Genomic DNA, 19,458 nt, shown 5'->3' with positions numbered 1-19,458 from the left:
CCTTCAGGTCCTGTTAAAATGTGTAAGGCAGAGGTCAGCAAGGGGACTCTAGTGACCTGCTGCCTAGGGACTGAGACCTCCTAACAAGGACCCAGTAGGACCAACTGGCCCTCTTCTCATTGATGTGAGGCATGGATGGAGTTTCTGCTGGACCTCCAGCCACCCTCCATCCTGACATCTCCCCGAACTTACATCTCTCCCAGGGTCCCCAGCTTTGCCTGAAGCACCCTAAGAAGAGATTCAAAGTTAGGCACATGGATGAGAGTCCCCGCCCACTGGCAGGACAATAGTTCCCATGAACCCAAGGCCTCATAATGGTGATCTGCCCCACACTGGAAAGCTCTGAGAGGAAATACAGAAAACATCTGGTGCCAGAGCTCAAGGCCAAGACCAACCAAATGAAGTGAAGGGTACAGGAATGGGACAACCGGTACTCACATGTGGCCCTGGGGGGCCAGCTGCACCTGGTTTCCCATCCACCCCACTCCGGCCATCCAACCCTGGAGGCCCCCGATCACCCTGAAGAAAACAGAGCAGCAGGAAGCCTTGAAGATCAGGATGGGTCTGAGAGGCAGCTATACCTCCAGAAACTGGTTATATTGTCTTACCTTGTCCCCTGCAGGGCCTCGAACACCTGGGTCTCCCTGGAGGGAACAAGGTCGGGTAAGAGGTGATGCCAAGATGGTGATGCAGGTTAAGAGGCAAAGCACATACTCACCTGTGGGCCGGGGGGTCCCCGAAGCCCATCAATGCCCTGAGGACAAAGGAAAGAACAATCAGAGTGGGGTTTTCTAGGACTGCAGCCCCCACAAGATCCATCACACTTACCCTCTCTCCAGAGGCTCCAGGGGGGCCAGGATCACCCTTGGGTCCTCGAGGACCTTCCTGCCCAGGCTCTCCCTGTGTCAGAGAGAGGCTTACACTAAGCGCACTTGAGCCAGGCCCTGTTCCCAAGGGCCAGCGGACCATTCCCAGACTCGCAGCCTCACTTTACCCACAGACTTCAGTACCTTGTCTCGGGGTCCAATTCCTGCATCCACCTGTAGGGGAATGGTCGATTAGAACACCTCAAAAGGAGATCTGAGGCTGGAGGGGGAAATGGGGACAGCGAGGGGCCATGGACTGTGAGGGGAGTGGATGAGGTGAGAGCCTATGAGAGTCATGAGGGGCAGGGAGAGGACGGGGACACAGCCTAGCTCAACACCTACCAGTCGTCCAGGGGGACCCGGGGGGCCCTGGGAAAAGAGATTACAAGTGTCAATAGGAATCATGAGGTTACCCGGATGTCAAAGTTCATAGCTGCCCCAGGTTCAACACTGACCCCCAATTCACTAAAGCACCCCAATGCCCTAGAGGGCAGCTAGGTCTGGAAGTAGCCGTCACTGCTTCCTCCGATAACTTCCAGTCCCCTTGCATGGACAATGGCTACATGGCAGCCCACACGAGCCCAGGACTAGTACCACTCACCGGCTCCCCACGGTCACCCTTGGGTCCAGATGGTCCAGGGCTGCCCTGCAGAAGGCCAGGGAGTCAGTCACTCAGGACAGACAGCAATTGGGGGGACATTTAGAAGTACCCTGAGGGCTCCTGGGGTTCTGCTGGCCTTTGGGAAGTTCTCCCAAGAGACAAAGGAGGTGAGGACTGGAGGTGAGCGCTGGCTGGAGGTGAGCGCTGGAAGGTTGGGGCGGGAACTGGATGGATGGGTTGAGACTGAGGTCAAGGAGAAGGGGTCAGAGGCTGTGACTCACATTCCGTCCATCTTCTCCAGGGTCTCCCTGATCGCCTTTGTCACCCACAGGCCCCCGGACCCCGGGTGCCCCCTGAGAAGAGCAGCTGTTTGAGGTGGACTCTTCTGGGGTTTGCAGGTTTCCTCATAAGCTGCACTGCCTATGTCCCCATCACCGCAAAGTCCACAACAGTTTCCCATCACCCCACACCTCCCTGTGGATTCTCCTCTCTCATCTCATCCCTCCCAGAACCTCCTGCCACGTCCATGTCTAAGTTTCTTCCTCCCTCTTGCTTTGACCCCGCATTTCTCTGACACTCACCCGAAGGCCACGCTCGCCTGCTTTTCCAGGCAAACCTGGGTCACCCTGGTGATGGAGAGAAAAGTCACTCTGTGCGGGTGGGTGAGGATCTAACTGACTTAGTAAGCATGGACAGTGATGGCTTGGACACTGACTGGATAGGAACCATGGGATGAACAAAATGATCTGCTAGGGACCCAAGGTCCTTGTTCACAGTTCAAGGGTCATAGTTCAATGGTAAAGGATCAAAAGCCACAGTAGGGAGGAGTCTCACCGGGGGACCCTCGTCGCCTTTCTCTCCAACTTCGCCCTGTGAGAGTGAGAGTCAGTCTTGGTACCAAGACCCCAGTGACACATGCAAACACCCACACTCCCTCTTCCCTACAACTCCCGAAACTCCAGCCTCTCACATCTCTTCCTCGGGGGCCAGTAGGTCCTGGGGGGCCAGGTCGCCCAGGATCTCCCTTCTCTCCAGGAGGCCCCGAGTCACCCTGTCAGGAAGACAAGAAAGAAAGGTGATGAAGAACTCAGACAACAGGCAGCCTTTGAGGAAGGAACTCCAGAAACCCTGGGGTCATCCAAGGTTGCAGACACTTACTGTGGGTCCTGCTCTGCCAGTGAGGCCTACGGGACCCTGAGAGAGCAGGAAGGGTAACAGGGCTTAACCAGAGTTCGAGGTACCGTTCCCTCCACCCTCTCTTACACACCCCCATCCCCACATTTATTCACCCGGTCTCCAGGGTCTCCTTTGGGGCCAGGGTCTCCAGGAAGACCCAACCCGGGTGGGCCCTGTAGGTGGAATGATCAGAACTCAGATGTGCATAACCTCCAGCTGTACCTGCCCCCAAACACTCCCCTCACTCACTTGTTCCCCTCTGATTCCAGCCGCTCCTCTGGGCCCAGGGAGCCCAGCATCTCCCTAAAGGTGACAAAGAGGATCAGTGTTGGCACCAGGCTCCAGGTATTCCCACAACTCAGCACTCATGCTGCAAGCCTTGTGATCTCCAGGTGGGACCCAAGACAGACCCTGTGACCTCGACCTCGCCCTTTAACAACCTCCAGACATACCTTTTCTCCTTTGGCTCCAGCACCACCAGGACCCTGAAAAAGGAACAGGACAGACACAGCTCAGCCTTGTCTAGGGATCTTAGGGTCCGTCTGCATGGGGACGGAGACCTATGGAGCTAATGTCACAGAGCTCAGTCTCGGCCTGTAGGTCACAGGCCCACTGACAAGAACAAGTTAGGGCTACACGGTGGACTGACACCATGTTCATGACTGCAGAGTGGTCACAGGGTCACAGGGGCACAGCGCGAGGGCTGAAGGCAGATCACAGCATAAGGGGATCACACAGCTGAGTCTTCCCAGGGTTGAGGCTGTGAGTCACAGCCCTGAGCAGCAGCCACCGTGTTACAGCTCCAGGACTGTGCTGGCTTCAGGACCCCATCTGTCCCTCACTCACCACTGCAGGATCCCCAGGGCGACCAGGCTCTCCCTGCGGAGAGAGGACAGGGACAGAGACAGGTCAAAGGGTCACCTAGGAACCCAAAGTCCAAGGGTCCCACCTGCCACATCCCTGCTGCCAGGAAGTGTGACATCCAGCCCACAACCTACCTTTTCTCCTCTGCGGCCAGCGGGTCCTGGTGGCCCCTGTACGTGGAGAAGTTGTAAATCCAAACAGGGAGAGGGACGCAGGGAAGCCCGTTCCTGATCCCCCACCACAGTCACAGACTCACCTCAGGACCTTCCACTCCCGGATGTCCAGCAACCCCGGGGAGCCCCTGGGGAAGAGGAACAGAGGAGCTGCTCCAGGTGGTTGGGGCAGGTTAGAAGGGGTCACAGGGGACTGGGATTGGGATGGGCAAGAGTCGAACTCGGCAAAAGGCAGAGATCAGTGCAGTGAAAGTCAAGGGCAGTTTACCCGAGTCAGAAAATTCAAAGCTGGATGGGTCCCTGAGGCTGAGGGCTAGAGCCTGCATCCCTAAGGATTAGGTGTCATGGGCTGATGGATAGAGGGGATGAAGAGCAAGAAATCAGAACTAGAAAGAGTCTACTAGTCAGCTGGCACTGACGGAGCCAAAGGGCTTACCTGGGATCCCACTGGACCAGGTGGTCCCCGCTCACCCTGACAGAACAGAAGAGGTCAGGACTGAGCATGGACCCAGATCCTCCCAAGCCCCCCAGGTTGCACATACCTTCTCTCCAGGCTCACCCGGGGTCCCTGTCTGTCCCCGGTCACCCTATGGAGAGAAGAGAGGGACTCTCAGACAATACCAAATAAATTATATTGATCTCCAACTACTAAAACCACAGCCTTTGAGCTCTCCAGACCCATATCTCCTAAGCCTCCCTCCCACCTCTATAACACTGTGGGAGGGTCCCAGACTATAACACATTACATCTGAACCCACTTCCTGCCACGGTTGGTACTTACTTTGGGCCCAGTAATGCCAGGAGCTCCCCGTAGGCCCTGAAAAGGATGATGGGGGAGTTCCAGACTTGGGTTAGAGCATAAGGATGAAATGGGAGTTGATGGTTGAGGGCAGAGACTGGCGCTAACTCACCGGTTCACCTGGGGCCCCAGGTTGTCCTGGGAGGCCTGGGGCTCCATCCTCACAGTCACCCTGAAGGAGAAACAAATGACAGGAAGACCCAGGAGAGGCCCTGTCTATGGACCACCAAGAGGTCAGGCTCCTACCTTCTCTCCCTTATCTCCAGTGCGGCCAGCTGGGCCTTGGGGTCCAGGGCTTCCAGGAAGACCCTACAGGGAAGTAAACAAACACATAAGCCAAAAACTAGGAAGCCCCACATTCAACCACTACCCCAGCAGAACCCCAAGGCCTCCTCACTGGAAGTCCAGGCTCGCCTTGTCCAGCGCCACCAATACCTGGTCCTGGGGGACCCTGAGGAAGGACAGTAGGTCAAGGGATGGCCATGAGACTCAGACTCCAAGCCATCCCCAGGACACCTGGCCCCTCACTTACCCGTTCCCCACGATCACCTTTGTCACCCTGGAAGACAAACATGACCCCATGATTATAGACCACACTCTTCTTCCCCAAGATACAAGGAGAGTTACTGGGTCAAATTTGATTATAAAAATAATGGGGGCCGGGTGTGGTGGCGCATGCCTTTAATCCCAGCCCTTGGGAGGCAGGAGGATCTCTGTGCTTTCGAGATCCTGGCACCATGTGCCAGCCTCGTCTACATAGTGAGTTCCAGGCCAGCCAAGGCTACACAGAGAGACCCTGTCTCAAAACCTCCCACTCCCCCAAAAAAGAATAACGGGGAACTGAGGAGTAAGAGTTCAAGGCCAGAAGCGCAAAGGGTTATATGGGCTCCAGTGGGGTCACCAAGTCTCTGGATCACATGGCATTCTTAAGACTATTGGGGGATCATGCTGTCACCTTCACTGATGTTCCAGGAATCCCTGGGGCACCACGGGGTCCTGGTTCCCCCAAAGGGCCACGAGGTCCAGCGGGGCCCTGATAGAGGAGACAATACATAATACCTCACTGTCACCTCCCATCTGATCTCCCACTCCCATATCTCTTGCAGTCACATCTCTTGGGACTTACCGAAGGTCCAGGGTCTCCTTTCTTTCCAGGAAGCCCTGGCTCTTTACCTCCAATGACTTTCCCAGGTTCCCCCTGTGTGGAGCAGGGAGCAGTCTCAGGGTAGGGGAGGTGGAAGAACCCCCAGAGGTGACCCAGATCTTCCTTAGCCTGCTTCAGGCCTCCTATGGGGCCCGGCCTGGGGCACCCCTGCTCCTGCATGGAACACCCTGGCCCCTCTCCCTTTCCCTTCCACTTACCGGCTCCCCCTTTGGGCCTCGAGGCCCTCGCTCTCCCTGAGGACAAAGCAGAGGAGAACTTAGATCAGATGAGTCTCAGGGTGGTCCTCACGATCCACGGCTGATGGCAGCCTCAGGCTCTCTACCCTTTAGAAAGAACCCTACAAGGCACTAGAAAAGCAGAGAACTTACCGGTTCCCCACGAGGGCCGGGCCACCCCGGGGAGCCCTGGAAATGGAAGTCAAGGACAGAACAGTCAAAACCATAGCGCCCATTCAAGTAATCCCCCTATGACCAGCCAAGGCAAGACTGGCTCACCTTAGTGCCAGGAGACCCAGGAACACCAGCAAGGCCAGGACTGCCTGGAGGCCCTTCTGGGCCAGGAAAGCCCTAGAAAGGTCAAGAGGTCAGAGCAGGGAAAGGTCCTCCCCAGTGTCCTGGTTTACATCAAGAGCCCTATGCTATCAACCATGGCTCCAACCCTCAGGCTCCCAAGTGTTACCAGAGGTGAGCAGAGGGGCGGAGAAGTGGTGTTACCAAACTGAGTGGAGCCTAACTCCAGGCAGTCAAGAGGCAGAGGCTCAGTCTCCCAGGGGATCTCAAAGCCCCTTTCCTCTCTCCACTCCAGAACCTCCGCCTAATCTCTAATAATCTTCACTCAGGCTTCGAAGAATATTCTGTGGGTATTTCTTTATTTACTTGCTGTACAGTTTAGGTTAGCCTCAAAGTTGTGGCTCCTCTTGCCTCTGCTTCTTGGGTGCTAAGTGTGCTTGCCCAGCACATCCTGTGGCTCTAACTCCACTTCTTCCTCTTTCTCTATCCCCTCTGAGAACACTAGCAGGAGCACCCTGGAGACAGTCGATGACCTCCACACTCACCCTCTCGCCTTTTGCCTGGGTACTTCCAGGGGGGCCCTGTGGGCCAGGAGCACCGGTCCTGCCCTGAGTGAGGAGAGCAGGTTAGGAGGCCGTAATCCAGTCAGGGTAGGGGCAGGTGTGGAGAGACACTCACCGGGAGACCAGGGGGACCAGGAGGTCCAGCTTGTCCTTGCAGTCCCTAAAAGGGGTGGCCGGTGAGTCCTGTGCGGTCAGTCAACGCTGCCCCACTGACTCCCGGTCTGTTTGCCTCCACAGGGTTGCTTACCGTCACTCCAGGCTCCCCCTTCTGACCCTGGCAAAGACATGTCAGGGGAGGGTAAGAATACCCAGCCTTAGATGTGGCCTTTGCCCACTCATTCAGCCCTGGCCACTTACCTTCGGACAATGCACAGCACAGGGCTCCGGTTGTGGCTGTGGACAAAGAGGCTCTTTGAGATCAGGAAGCTCTCCTAGGAGAACCCCTAGGCCCCCTGTCCACCATCAGTCCTCAGGGCCTTGTCCAAACCTGTGTGGTCACAGCTGCCTGACACAGGGCTATTGCCAGATCACTGATTGCTCGGTCCAAGCTTGGGCCGTTATCCATGGCAAAGAAGTTCTGGACGGGGTCCATGCCTGGTGCCAAGCGTCGCAGCTGCTCTGGGTCAGCTCCCGCCAAGCCCAATATCATCACCTTGATCCCTAAGAAGAGATCCAGCAACCTACATGACAATCTCACTGGGGCCACCCCTACTCCCGAGGCCCCATTCCATCAGCCCTGCAGCTCACCAGAAGCCTGGGCCTCACGAATGGGGCTAAATATGTCCCCTCTCAGTGGCTCATCCACTAATAGGACCATTATCCCTGGCACTTGATGACGGCGACCAGGAGCGTTGGGTGCCAAGAGGTGGCTGTGAGCTGTGACCACAGCTGTGCCTGGGAAGAAGGGGGTGTCAGAACCCTGAGATGCTGAGCTCCTGAAGGGGAAGCCCCAGGAGTCCATGCCATTTGCAGCACTTACCTAGGTTGTTTCCACTTGGGTCTACATATGGGATGTCCCGGATCTTTTGCAAGATGATGCCAAGATCGTGGGAACTATTCAGTGGGAACAATGGGGAGGGCCGGTGACTGTAGGTCAGCAGGCCAACCTGGGTGGGAGCAGACATAGAAAGAACATGGAGGGAATGACGGAGCAGGACAGGGGTACTCAGAGCCTGGAGAAAAAGACATGGGGGCATAACCAATCCAGAATCGCTAATGAGGGGGTCCATAATGATGGTAGGATAGGGAGTCATCCAGCGGGTGAGGTGATCTGGAGCCTGGGGGAAGAGCCTGAACCCCCAGAGGGATGGAGAATTGTTGACTGGTGAGGAACCTGCAAAGGGGAGGGAGGAGGGACAGGGATGGGTGGAGTCTGGCTGTCTTTAGAGTCAAACCTGAGCAGCATGTGGACCAAGAGGCCCGAGTGCAGACACCAGCCTCTCCAGGACCCTCCTTACAGCCTCTGCATTGTGAGCATTGTCTCGAGTGGTATGCAACAGGAACACCACATCCATCTGGCCATGGGGACACACTGAACAAAAGAACTGAGTGACTTGCATCATTAGCCATGACATGATCCCCTCAGGCTTCTCCCACTGTTCCTTCCATACCTGGCTTTTGTGTGACAGAGACCTCAGGACCTCGTACACCCCTCTGGATAGGTGCCAGAGAGAAGACATAGGAAATACCAGGTTCTAACCCTGTCACCCTGTGGGAGCTTGAGATCCCTGGCAGTGTCTGTGGAGCCCCAGGCACTTCTGCAGAGGCAAATTTGGTTGAACAGGAGCTTCTCTATGTGGCCCAATTACCACCCACCAACTCTGGCCTTCCCCTCACCCTGGCCAGTTCCTTCCAGTGGCCTCCAGGACAAGATGTAGCTGGATGCCTCAGGCACTGGGGTCCAGGCCAAAGTCACTGAATCAATAGAGGTGTCCACCACACGTAGTTCAGTGCTCAGGACACGAGAGGGCTCTGAAAGGGGAATCAGAGACAAAAGGATCAGAGGCTGGATGAAAAGGGCAAGAGAGAGCGATGAGATCCTGGAGCCGGCTCACTCTAGTGAAGCATTATGGGAGATCATGCTGGAATCTCCCCCAGGGCCTTAGGGGAAAGGCTACAGGAGTCTAGAGTGAAGGAAACTAGGATAAATCATCGATGAGGGTATAGGAGGCCAGCTCCCACCTTTTACAGGGTTCCTATGAGGAGGAGAGAGGACTAAGAAACATTTAGATAAAAAGATAGCGGAGAGGAGACAGACAGAAAGACAGGATAGCTTCGGGAGGACCTGGGTCAAAATCCACCGGCCCCTTCTGTTTCTTCAAGGGGCTTTTTATAACAAGGCCAAGGCCAAGGCCAAGGGGTGGGGCAAAAGACCTCCCCCTTGCTAGATCAAAGCGCACTGCACAGCTAAGTGCAGACCCTTCCAAACACCTGGTAACCACACTGGTGGTCCAATCATCCCTTTCTGCAGCCCCGCTGGGTAAAGCAAGTTCAGATCTCACTAGGAAACCTCTGTGGGTCTCCACATGAGGGGAAGTGCACACCAGAGGCCAGTGAGAGCTCTGGGAAGGCTCACCAGTGTGTGCAGACACCTTCCTAGGGGGTCCTTCTCCAGTCTGCCCCAGGACACTCAGCCATACATGGTACAGTGTTGCTGGCTCCAGTCCACCCAGGTTGTAGCTGTTAGACTCGGGTCTCAAGATCAGGGACTGTTCCTGGCCACCTAAGACAAGTATGAGAGTAAAGACCAGGAATATGAGGAGGATGGAGTCCAACAGTGGTAGATGCATCCACCTCACTGACTCCCACCAACCACACCGACCATTGCTAATCAGTTTCAGCCTCCTGGTGGACCTTCCTCACCCATCTTTATCCTGTCCTCTTCATTGACCCTACCAGATGCATGCCCTCAAGACTGATTAGTCCTACCCACCTTGTGGACTAAGCCCCTTGCTGTTTTTGGTCCTGTAGACCTGCCCCCTGCTCCTTCCACCAACGTTGATGACTCCGCCAATTGGCCCCCTCCCTTTATTGGTCCCAATCTATTGTTCCCACTAGGGCACCTCTCACCCTCAGGCTGCCAATGCAGACGGTAGCCCAGTGCTCCCGGTACCCGCTCCCAGCGCAGCCTCAAGGAGTGTTCTCCACGCTGCACTACTTGAAGGGTCTCCAGAGATGTTGGAGCCTCAGGCGCTTAAGGAAAAGCACAGCGGTCAGGGAAGCTTTGCCCCACAGGCCGCACCAATCCCAAGTACTACATTTTTTCCCCCAAGACTTTGCCCACACAGGTTCACTATAAATCCTTGATCCCTTCTCCAATGCTGGCACAAGTCCAGCCTCATAAGCCCCATCCCTTGGACATAAGCCCCAATCAGAGACTCCAGCCCCAGGTCCTCCTACGTGTGGTGACGACAATGGAAACTGGTGCACCCTCTCGGTCCCCAACAAGCGCTGTCACTCTCACTGAGTAGCTGACTCCACCTTCCAGACCTCGGATCTCTGCAGAGTCCTTGTTTCCTGGGAGTATCTGGTGTCTCGTAGGGCCACCTGGCCAGGCCAGTGAAGAGTAAGGGTTAGGGTAGTTACCAGAGAGGGCAGTTAGAGCCAGGAAGGACAAGGATGGGGCCATGGAGCCATACCTTCACTCCGTCCCCACGCCAGTCTATAGGCTGTGGCTCCAGGGACTCCTACCCAAGTGACCCGTAGCACATCACTGGAAGCATTGAGGATTTGCAGTTTTGACACACTGCCCACAGGCTCAGGGGCTAGGGACAAAGGCAAGGTAAAAGTCAGGGGCCACAGGGACAGGAGTGGCATGGCAGACGTGGGTCATGGAGGCTAGGCGAGGGTAGTTAGTGCAGCCGGGTCGTCAGTGTTTCAAAGCCGGAAGCATGGCGTGGCCGAGGTCACCACCATGGGTAGACACTCAGTCACCGTGAGTGGTTCAGCACGGACAGGAAAGTCAGTGAGCAGCAACGGAATGGGCAGTTGGAGCAGTCAGAAATGCATAGCAGGGTGGGTCAGCCAGAGGCATGAAAACAGCTGGCCAGGGTCCACTTACCAGTCCTCACAACCACAGAGGCAGGGGCCCCATCCACACCAGCTACATGAGTTCTCACACGCACGGTATACTCCGTGTCTGGCTCCAGCCCATCGATTTCAGCTGCTGTGGCTTCCCCAGAAACCAACTGAGATTTCTCTGGACCTGGGATCGGGGATAGAGGTAACACTAGGACTTGCCTGGCTACCAGTGCTCCACTTGGACCCCAAAAGAATCTCCATCCTCCATTCTACTCAGAACTGCCTCTCAGGCCCCTTAAATCCCTGTGTCCTACCATGGCCTGAGTGCCAGGAAACCCTGTATCCTGTGGCGCCAGGAACCCCGGTCCAGGCAATGCTGATTGACGAGCTGCCGGCCTGAGTCAGGTGGACCCTCCTCACCGGGCCCAGGGGGTCTGGAGAGGGAGACAGTGGGGGGTCTGATGGGAAAAGACGGGGAGCTATCTGGTAAGGGAAGGCTGTGAGTGTTTAAAGAGGCAGGAATCTCACAAAAGAGGCAGTGGGGGTTTTGACAAAAGGCACCCTAGGAAGGCTGAGCTGGCAGTCTGCGGCCATCTGAAAGACATGGTCTGACAGAGAGGGGTCTGTGGAAGCATTCGGAGTCAGGGAGGGCAAAGGACGAGTGAAGTCTAAGGAGAGTTGGGTCCAGGAAAAGAGGAGGAGGAGGAGAAAGAGGAGGAGGAGGGAGAGAAGGAGGAAGAAGAGGAGGAGGGAGAGAAGGAGAGAGAGGAGGAGGAAGTGGTGGGTTCTGAGGGATGAGCAGCAGGAATAGGAACAAAGACAGTAGGAGCTGGGGTGAGATACAGATGAACACAAAGGAGAAGGCTTGAGGAGGAACAGGGATGGAATGGCACTCTCAGGGCAGAAGTGGTGGAAATGTGAACCATAAAAGGGCTATAGAAGTCTGAAGAGACACTAGAGGTAAAGAACCAAGGGACTGGGTCAGGCTCTGACCAGTTCGAGCCACGATGACCACAGGGGGGCCCTCTTCTCTCCCTCGAAGTGCTGACACAGCCACATGATAGGAAGTTCCAGGCTGCAGCCCCAGGATGTCTGTGGCAGTAGAGTCTGGGGTCACTGTCTGGCTGGACTCTGGACCTAGGAGCAGAGAGAAATGATGACCTGGTTTCTGGCTGTTCTTAGTCCTCCACACTCTGATCACTTCTCTCAGCAATCCACACACTGCACACTGACCACTGCCCGTCCTCCAGCTGATCCGAAATCCACTGGCTCCAGGTACGGGCCCCCAGGCCACTCTGAGTCTCCTTGCATCTGATGCCACAACCCGCAGTCCTGGAACAGTAAGTTGGGTTTCTGGATCTGGGGATTAAAGACAAGGGTGAAGAGTCAAGATGGGGACAGGAGCAAGTCAATCACCATTCCCTATAAGTCTCCCAAAGTGCTCACCTCTGCGGATGGTGAGGATGCTGGCATCGCCCTCACGAGTGCCCACTCGAGCAGACACCCGCACTGTGTAGCTAATCCCGGCTCGAACATCATCTAAGTCAAAGGCTGTCTGACTCCCAGGAAGCAACAGGGTCCGCTCAACCCCTGAGAGAAGGCAGATCGGGCAGGCAGGGGTCAGTACCACACAGGAATATAGAACAGCAGTCAGTGATGGGCAAGGATGCAAGACCAAGAGTCTCATGGGAGATGGATAATTGGATGGTGAGGGGCAGTGAGAGATGAAAACAGAAAGATAAAATGATGTGGGTTAAAGGGACCAGTCGTGGAGGCGACACAGGATAACTGGAGTCACCAATGTGTGGGGACACTGGATGTTGGGGTCAGGGGACAGAGACATAGGATATAGTATGAGGAGAGTCTGAGACAGTGGGACAAGTTGACAAGCCACTGATAGACGCTGACATGGGATGACGAGGTGAGTGTTGGATGAGGTCATGGCATGAGAGGTTAGTCTTAGAGGACTCTTAGTGGGGAGGCAGTGGGGATGTCAGGGATTTGGGGGACATGGAAGTCTGAGACACTCTAGGCAAAGAATCAAGAGACTGCGACTGATTCTGTCCAGTTCGAGCCACAACTGGCGCGACCACAGGGGGGCCTCTTCTCCCACTTGAGAAGGACCGTAGAAGGGAAGGTCACAGAGCTTGTGGCAGAGAAGGATGAGCCATGGCAGGGGTGTGGGTGGAGTGGAGATAGACAGCTGAAGAGACGGGCTGGGGTAGAGGAGAGGAGAGGCAGACCCTGAGGCAGTTCTGGGGTTGACAGTTCTCAGGATGTAGATGGGCGAAGAGACGGAGGGGTCTGTAGGAACCCAGCAAGAGGAGTGCGAGGGTGCTACAGGCTGGGACTTTGGTGTGAGGGGACTTTTCCGGCTGCTTCGGCCTTACCCTGGGTGCTACGCACAGTGACACGGTATTCAGTGGCACTGGGGACGGAGTTCCAAGACACTCGCACGCGCTGCCCAGGCAGCTCTACGGCTTGTAAATTGATCACCTCACTGGCCGGCCGCTCTGGCCCTGTGCGAGAGGAGACTGTAAGGCTGACTGCAGTCGCTAGACTGTCCCACCCACTTAGACCTGCACAGTCCTTACCAGTAGGAACCACGGTTGCAGGAGTGGCCACCTCCCGGCCTTCCAACAGAGTGTAGAGCGTGAGGCGATACTCAGTGCCTGGCTGCAACCCATCCAACTGGTGGCGGGTCACATCAGAGGGCAGCACCACTTTCTGTGGTGGTTCCAAGCCTGCAAGATGGCAGGGTCGGGTTAGCTGAAGCCAAGCCCCGAACCCTGCCTGCCCAGCTCTCCACTTGCACTGACCACTCTCACGATGCCACTCCAACCGGTAGCCACGGGCCTCAGGCACGAAGTTCCAGGAAAGGAGGATGGATGTGGGGCTCAAGATGACAGGGTGCAGGGTCTGCTCAACTGAGGAATCTGCTCAGGGCACATGGGTGTCAATGGCCTCTGCACCCTGCCCTGCCTGCCCAGCCCAGCCTGAAAAAAGGACCCAGACTTCTCACCAGTGTGGGCAGTCAGAGAAGTGGGGGGCCCCACGCTGTGGCCAAAGAGGGCGCTCACGGTCACCTCATAGTCTGTGCCAGGCTCCAAGTGATATAAAAACACCGACCCCTGTCCAGGGCTCATGTCCTGCTGCTGTGTCACCCCACCTGTATTGGGGCCACAGAGGGTTCAGTGGGCATTACAGATGCAGGACTCTATAATTTTTTCAGACCACACCCCTCACTTACCACGGAGGTCCCGCCATGCTACACGGTAACCAGTGGCACCTGGCACTCTCCTCCAGGCCACCAGGAGGCTGTGGGATGTGATGTTCTGGATGCTCAGCTCCAGCCCTTCCTCGGCAGCTGGGGAAGGCCCCACCAGGGATTAGTAAAGCCAAAAGTAGGAAGGGGTTTGGGGGCCTGGGTGCTTAGGGGAACGGGGTCAGAGGTTGACAGAATTGCTCACTGGTCCGAGCTGTCCCACTCACGGCCTCCCCGATGCTGTTGGCGTAGAGGGCAACCACAGTCACTTGGTATTCAGTTTGTGGCCGGAGACCTTGTAGTCGCATGCTGGTCTCACCAGCTGGGACGTTCACCTGCCCAGGGCCAGAGATCATCTCATATTGTCTGGTCAAGTCCCTAGCAGCCACCAGTCACTGCCGACAATCCTTACCTCCTGTCGCTCACTTGGCAGTGGCTGTCCCAGCCCTGTCAGAGGCGTGTACTGAATCTTGTAGCCAGTCACAGGGCCACTAGCTGCTGTCCACTGTACTCGCAAGGACTGACTACTTGGCTCAGACAGCACCAGGTCCCGGGGCCCAGATGAAGTGTCATCAGCTGTGAATGGGGTTGGGGGCAGTATCAGGTCATCAGGAAAGAGGGTCGGGGGTGAGGAGTACGTATGTCAGCACTCCTAGGCTGGGGTTAGGATAGGGACCCTGGGCCAGGGTACCCAGAGTGGGCAGGAACTTACGAGGCAGGGTCACAGGCACACCACCAGCAGTTGTACACACCCTCCGGGAAATGAGGGGCAATAGAGTCCTCAAGATGCTGAAGTCATTGACGAAGAAGAAGAAGTCACTGGTTGGCTGTGACGCAATCCGCTTCAGCTCCTCGGGGTCAGCATTCTTGATTCCTAAAGAGATGCCCAAACAGGGCTCAGTTACTTACACATTCTCTGACTGGTCCCCACTCCAACTGACCTCTCGCCTCAGCTTGGTTCTCACCCACAGCAAACAGCTTGACTCCCTGTCCCTTCAGTTTCTGGGCAGCTGTGTCCACTAAGTCTTGGGACTTTCCATCTGTGATCAGGATGCAGACCTGGGATAGATGCCAAGACCAGTCAGGGATGCTTTGGACATTTATTTGGGGGTCACATTGGGAGGCATGGTAAGTTTAGGGAACACCTTGGGGATGCCAGGTCGTGTTAGATGGGGCAAGAAGACGTGCTCAGAAACATGGTGGAGAGCGGCCCCTGTACGGGTGTTACCACCCTTGTAGCTGAGTTCACGGATGGCACGGATGGTGTCACCTCCAGAGCCGAGTGCATCCAGACCAAATTCTGTTCTGAGGGGGAAAAAAACGGGGTAGCAAAAAACAGAAAGATCATGATTTCTTCCAGCTCTGGCCTCTGGGATGAGACTTCTTGAAAGTGCCCTCGGTTCTGAGATCCCAGCCCTCTACCACGGAAGCGTCTACATGAGCAGATCCCTCAGGTGCTGCTCAGTATAGCAATGTTGCTGAACCTCAGCAGACCTTGAACTCTTGAGCTTCCCAGCCTAGAGGGGACAGGATATCTGGTTAGATAATCACAAGAGAAAGGTCCCAGTTGTAGGACAGTGGACACTAGCCGGACAGAAAGCCTTTCTGGTGAGCAGAGAGCTGAAGGGGCCAGAGAGCCCCAACATGGAGACTCCGACCTGGATTCCCCATCTCTATCCAGATCAGAAAACAGAGTCATCCTGTCCATCCCCACCCCCGCCCCTCCAGGAAACTGCTTGGAAGTGTTTTAGGGCAGGAACACTCTTCCAAGTTATCCCTACAGGGGAGGTTTTGGCTAGGGCGTTTCTGGGCTCCCCGAAGCCTGTTTCTAGACTCCCCGAAGCCTGTTTCTAGACTCTCTCCTATCTGAGGAAGGGGTCTTGGAACCCACGGTCCTGGCCCCAAGCCGGCTACTCACTGTGGGTCATCACTGTACTGCACTGTGGCAAATCGGACACCCTGCGCACTGGCTGCCCCTGAGAAAGGCAGTACCAGCCCCTCCAGGAATCCTCGCACTTCGCGGAAGTTGCTGCGGCCAATGGATGAAGAGCCATCGAGTAAGAACACGATGTCAGCGGCGTAAAGGCGTGTGCAGGTCACTGAAGCAGGGAGGAGAGATCATGACCTTTCCTAGGACTCCAGCCACCCTCCTCTAGGCACTGAAGTCCCCTGGGACTCGGGGACTGGATGGACAACAGGCCTCATCTGCCTATGCAAACAGCCCAGGTAGGCGGGTGCCTGCTAGCCTTGGAGGAAGCCGCAGTGGGGCTCAGAGTAGAGCTTCTCAGGGGGGGCTGAAGCACCGTGGAGAAGGGTAAGCTGCAAGCAGGGGTGTAGCTCTGGGGCTGAAGTCAGCTTCGGAGGGACTGTTGCTGGGTGGAAAAGGCCAGGGGATTCTGCATGCATCTAGGAAGCTAGAATTTGGGTGCCAATGGGCTAGGAGGCAATTTGGGGAGCCCAGAGTGGAATTCGGGGAGCCTGGGAAGAGTTAGAGGCATCCATGAAGAGTTTGGAGGAATCCTCGAAGGGAAAGTGTCAGGGATAAAGTTTGAGTGGATGCATGGGTGACAGGGTACAGAGCCCCGGAAGGTGCCCACCTCTGTCTCTGGGCTGGGCCCACACTCCGGGCGCCCCCACCAGGATCTCGGCAGCGCAGAGCGCAGCGACCAGGAGCCGCAGCCTCATCCTGGGTGACAGAAACCGTCAGGCAGGAACCTCACCTCTGTTCCTTGTCTCCTGAGCCTTTGGCGTGTGGAAACCCAGTCCCCCTCGCCCCCCAAGACCTAATCTTGCCTGCCCGTCAGCCTGCTCCCGCCGCAGCCGCAGCCAGTCCCAATCCCGCCGGCAAAGAGGAGAAAAGTCCCCGATCCCAGGAGGCGGAGCAGCAGGCGGGAACCAGGCGGCCCGCCCTCACTCCCCTCCCCAGAGGTCGCTTCCCCCACCCCACTTCTACCGGATTTAAGATATGACGCACTTTAGTGCAAGGCCCTCTCCCATGGCTTCTGGGAATCATCCAAGTTTTTTGACAGACGCTGTGAGAGCACCCCAATCTCAGGGTTATAGGTCTTGGCTGCTTTTTAGTCAGAGTGACCAATGAAGTCATTGCTGCTCTCTGAAATGTGGACAGGTCCCTGCAGACCATAGTGGTAGTAGCCCCATAGTCGGGCATATTGCAGTTGGAGCTGACTCACCCCCAATCCGTGGGGGGTGCCCAGACAAAGCCTCAGGCTATAGGTCCTGACAAATGCAGATCATGTGAATCAGCCATGCTTCTGTCTAGCAGACCTCCCTTGCCCCACCCTAACCTCTATGACAGGCAGAGCAGCCCCCAGCAAAGGAGAGACTCTGGGACTATCTTAGGGACCCCAAATCGCTTTGGGCTGAATCTAAGCAATACATCCCTGCTTTAGAAGAGAGAACCTGTGTCATGCCTATGCATATTTGTCCATCCCGATGCCCTTCACTCCCTACTATGTCATGATCCAGTTCTAGACAGATGCCATCCAGCTGTGTTTGCAGGGAGGGAGGGTTGTCCATATGTGGAGGGATGGACCACCCATGGTGACAGCTCAGCTCTCAGGAATCCACCTAATGCCCATGTTCCCACTAGCAGGGCCTGATTCAGGCCAGGTTCCCCCATTTACTTGCCTTCATTCTGGCTTATAGGAACCCCCTCCTTCAATATACTCTCGTGGACTCAATCCCCTGACTGGGCCTGGGGCCACCCTATGACCATTTCCTTTCCTCATTGCCTCTAAAGTATCTAACTTTCCCCTTCCTAATTGAGGCCCTCTTAATCCTTCCCTGTAGACAGTCATTCCCAATCCTAGGTCAAGCCCAACTTCTTAAGGTCTTTGGTTATACATGTATGTTTACTAGGTGGGTGGCATCAAGACAGAGAGACATGCCTAAGAAAACCAGCCCCCATTTGGGTCCCGTTTCTTTGTTTAGCCAGTCCTGTATGGTTCAGCACACCCCAGCAAGTGTATCTTCATTCACCATTGCTGCTGGACAGCTTCCAGGATGCTTGGCCCTGCAACCTTGCTCCCTTCAGATCCTCAGGTTAAATGGGGAGATGGGGATGGATGAAGTTCTGTTGTTTCTCCTGGGTCTGGCCAGGACTAAGTTTTCTAGCATGGGCAAACCTCAGGGTACAGAAGACCATCCACTCCTATTTCCATTGTCAGGAAAGCTGGAGCTTCTGTTATCACTGAAGACCTCCACTCCCCGAACTATCCCAGGGCAGTCTTTACAGGTCCCAGAAATGGTTTCCAGCGTCAGGGTCTCTTCAGCAGTGTCCCAGGGCCTCCCAACCCTAAAAGGTATGCTCCAGATGAGGGCAGTAGAGAACCAGGCCTGTTCTCAAAGAGTCAACCCTCGCCCTTAAGACCATTGCTTCCTCTGGCACAGCCAAGGGTGGGTGAGAACAGGATAGAGATGGCAATGTACAGTATGGACACACATGTATGTGGGCCTGACCTTTATGGAAAACAGGAGGCCCAACTTAGCATCAAGTATTAGCATCAAGGCAAACCTCACTAGATCTGAAGTGCCCCTCAACTAAAGGCTCAGTGTGGGGTAAAAGGAGGCTACTGAGAAGGCAGAGTTGGGGACGACTAGGTCTACAGCAAGAACAGGGCTGTGGCCCTCCAAGGCCTTTGGTTGAGCATCCTGGCAGGTTTGCAGCTTTAGGACAGTACTGGAGACCTGTACCTACCTGCAGCTCTTCCATCAGGGCAGTGGAGCCCCAGTGTGTGAACTTTCCTCTCATACTTCCCTGGACACTCTCTTTGGCTTGTCATGTTTCACAAGATGGCACCATGTCTCCAATCAGGGCCCACATCCCACTGTATCCCCAATACCTCAACATTCCTCTCAAAGTTGGGCAGGTGTCGTCTCCCAGGACTATTGGGAACACCGACTGCTTGAACCTCCACATATCACTCTCCCTATGGCCCTGATCATAACCAGGCTCACCTGGATGGCCACAGAAACGTGGCCCAAATCCCCATGCTAACTCACAGCTCTTACCAAGTTACTTTTCTTCACAATCACCTGTAGACACCTGCCTGACATGTTTCTAGAGGAAAGATGAAACGCCCTGGCTCAGAATGCAAGGTGTCCAGAAACTCCCAGCAGTTCCCTCCCATGTCCAGCATGTCTGTAGCCTTTGGGGTCAGACATTAGCTTAAGAGACATCAAATCTCATTCCATGAGCACAACAGACATGGCCCTCGTTCCTGGCCCTGGGTGCTCTGTATACACAGCCAGGGCTGGGCCCATGAACTTGTGTGCTACCCAACGGTTTCCTTCCAGATGGTCACACAGGATGACCTGTGCCCTGACACCTGAGGGAAAGGCACCGGACAGCCTAAGAGTCAAGGCTTGTCTGGCTACATTCAGAAGAGGGTGCTGGGGAGACTTGGAATGGCCCCTCTCGACAAACTGCCCCAGAAC

General features: G+C 55.6%; 1 protein-coding gene across 1 annotated transcript in view; it reads right to left on the bottom strand.

Annotated features, from left to right (window-relative positions):
• Col7a1 (collagen type VII alpha 1 chain) overlaps window positions 1–16,686 on the bottom strand; it is a 32,493-nt gene extending 15,807 nt beyond the window's left edge. Inside the window, exons 1-62 of the mRNA XM_052721438.1 lie at window positions 16,599–16,686; window positions 15,920–16,100; window positions 15,147–15,306; window positions 14,967–15,060; window positions 14,714–14,875; window positions 14,414–14,577; window positions 14,207–14,336; window positions 13,987–14,103; window positions 13,759–13,905; window positions 13,556–13,672; window positions 13,331–13,480; window positions 13,127–13,255; window positions 12,183–12,326; window positions 11,970–12,095; window positions 11,730–11,873; window positions 11,051–11,170; window positions 10,777–10,920; window positions 10,355–10,480; window positions 10,116–10,262; window positions 9,786–9,908; window positions 9,292–9,438; window positions 8,553–8,687; window positions 8,327–8,473; window positions 8,111–8,247; window positions 7,696–7,822; window positions 7,464–7,610; window positions 7,204–7,376; window positions 7,074–7,109; window positions 6,964–6,990; window positions 6,832–6,876; window positions 6,699–6,761; window positions 6,139–6,210; window positions 6,013–6,048; window positions 5,842–5,877; window positions 5,606–5,677; window positions 5,435–5,512; window positions 5,012–5,038; window positions 4,877–4,930; window positions 4,726–4,788; window positions 4,592–4,651; window positions 4,462–4,497; window positions 4,223–4,267; window positions 4,117–4,152; window positions 3,764–3,808; window positions 3,642–3,677; window positions 3,490–3,522; window positions 3,096–3,128; window positions 2,893–2,946; window positions 2,757–2,816; window positions 2,626–2,661; window positions 2,438–2,518; window positions 2,302–2,337; window positions 2,049–2,093; window positions 1,749–1,820; window positions 1,468–1,512; window positions 1,209–1,235; window positions 1,011–1,040; window positions 829–900; window positions 719–754; window positions 609–644; window positions 439–519; window positions 193–228 (exon numbers count right to left, since the gene is read on the bottom strand). Of these exons, the coding sequence (XP_052577398.1) occupies window positions 193–228; window positions 439–519; window positions 609–644; window positions 719–754; window positions 829–900; window positions 1,011–1,040; window positions 1,209–1,235; window positions 1,468–1,512; window positions 1,749–1,820; window positions 2,049–2,093; window positions 2,302–2,337; window positions 2,438–2,518; window positions 2,626–2,661; window positions 2,757–2,816; window positions 2,893–2,946; window positions 3,096–3,128; window positions 3,490–3,522; window positions 3,642–3,677; window positions 3,764–3,808; window positions 4,117–4,152; window positions 4,223–4,267; window positions 4,462–4,497; window positions 4,592–4,651; window positions 4,726–4,788; window positions 4,877–4,930; window positions 5,012–5,038; window positions 5,435–5,512; window positions 5,606–5,677; window positions 5,842–5,877; window positions 6,013–6,048; window positions 6,139–6,210; window positions 6,699–6,761; window positions 6,832–6,876; window positions 6,964–6,990; window positions 7,074–7,109; window positions 7,204–7,376; window positions 7,464–7,610; window positions 7,696–7,822; window positions 8,111–8,247; window positions 8,327–8,473; window positions 8,553–8,687; window positions 9,292–9,438; window positions 9,786–9,908; window positions 10,116–10,262; window positions 10,355–10,480; window positions 10,777–10,920; window positions 11,051–11,170; window positions 11,730–11,873; window positions 11,970–12,095; window positions 12,183–12,326; window positions 13,127–13,255; window positions 13,331–13,480; window positions 13,556–13,672; window positions 13,759–13,905; window positions 13,987–14,103; window positions 14,207–14,336; window positions 14,414–14,577; window positions 14,714–14,875; window positions 14,967–15,060; window positions 15,147–15,306; window positions 15,920–16,100; window positions 16,599–16,686 (5,406 nt within the window). The remainder of the gene's footprint in view (window positions 1–192; window positions 229–438; window positions 520–608; window positions 645–718; window positions 755–828; window positions 901–1,010; window positions 1,041–1,208; window positions 1,236–1,467; window positions 1,513–1,748; window positions 1,821–2,048; window positions 2,094–2,301; window positions 2,338–2,437; window positions 2,519–2,625; window positions 2,662–2,756; window positions 2,817–2,892; window positions 2,947–3,095; window positions 3,129–3,489; window positions 3,523–3,641; window positions 3,678–3,763; window positions 3,809–4,116; window positions 4,153–4,222; window positions 4,268–4,461; window positions 4,498–4,591; window positions 4,652–4,725; window positions 4,789–4,876; window positions 4,931–5,011; window positions 5,039–5,434; window positions 5,513–5,605; window positions 5,678–5,841; window positions 5,878–6,012; window positions 6,049–6,138; window positions 6,211–6,698; window positions 6,762–6,831; window positions 6,877–6,963; window positions 6,991–7,073; window positions 7,110–7,203; window positions 7,377–7,463; window positions 7,611–7,695; window positions 7,823–8,110; window positions 8,248–8,326; window positions 8,474–8,552; window positions 8,688–9,291; window positions 9,439–9,785; window positions 9,909–10,115; window positions 10,263–10,354; window positions 10,481–10,776; window positions 10,921–11,050; window positions 11,171–11,729; window positions 11,874–11,969; window positions 12,096–12,182; window positions 12,327–13,126; window positions 13,256–13,330; window positions 13,481–13,555; window positions 13,673–13,758; window positions 13,906–13,986; window positions 14,104–14,206; window positions 14,337–14,413; window positions 14,578–14,713; window positions 14,876–14,966; window positions 15,061–15,146; window positions 15,307–15,919; window positions 16,101–16,598) is intronic.
• Between the last annotated feature and the right edge of the window lie 2,772 nt (window positions 16,687–19,458).

This window comes from Peromyscus californicus, unplaced genomic scaffold (genome assembly GCF_007827085.1).
Source record: "Peromyscus californicus insignis strain IS unplaced genomic scaffold, ASM782708v3 Scaffold_11__1_contigs__length_118956290, whole genome shotgun sequence".
Taxonomy (NCBI): Eukaryota; Metazoa; Chordata; class Mammalia; order Rodentia; family Cricetidae; genus Peromyscus; species Peromyscus californicus.
The sequence above is the reverse complement of the archived record's forward strand: the minus strand, read 5'-3'. Positions and strand labels throughout refer to the sequence as shown.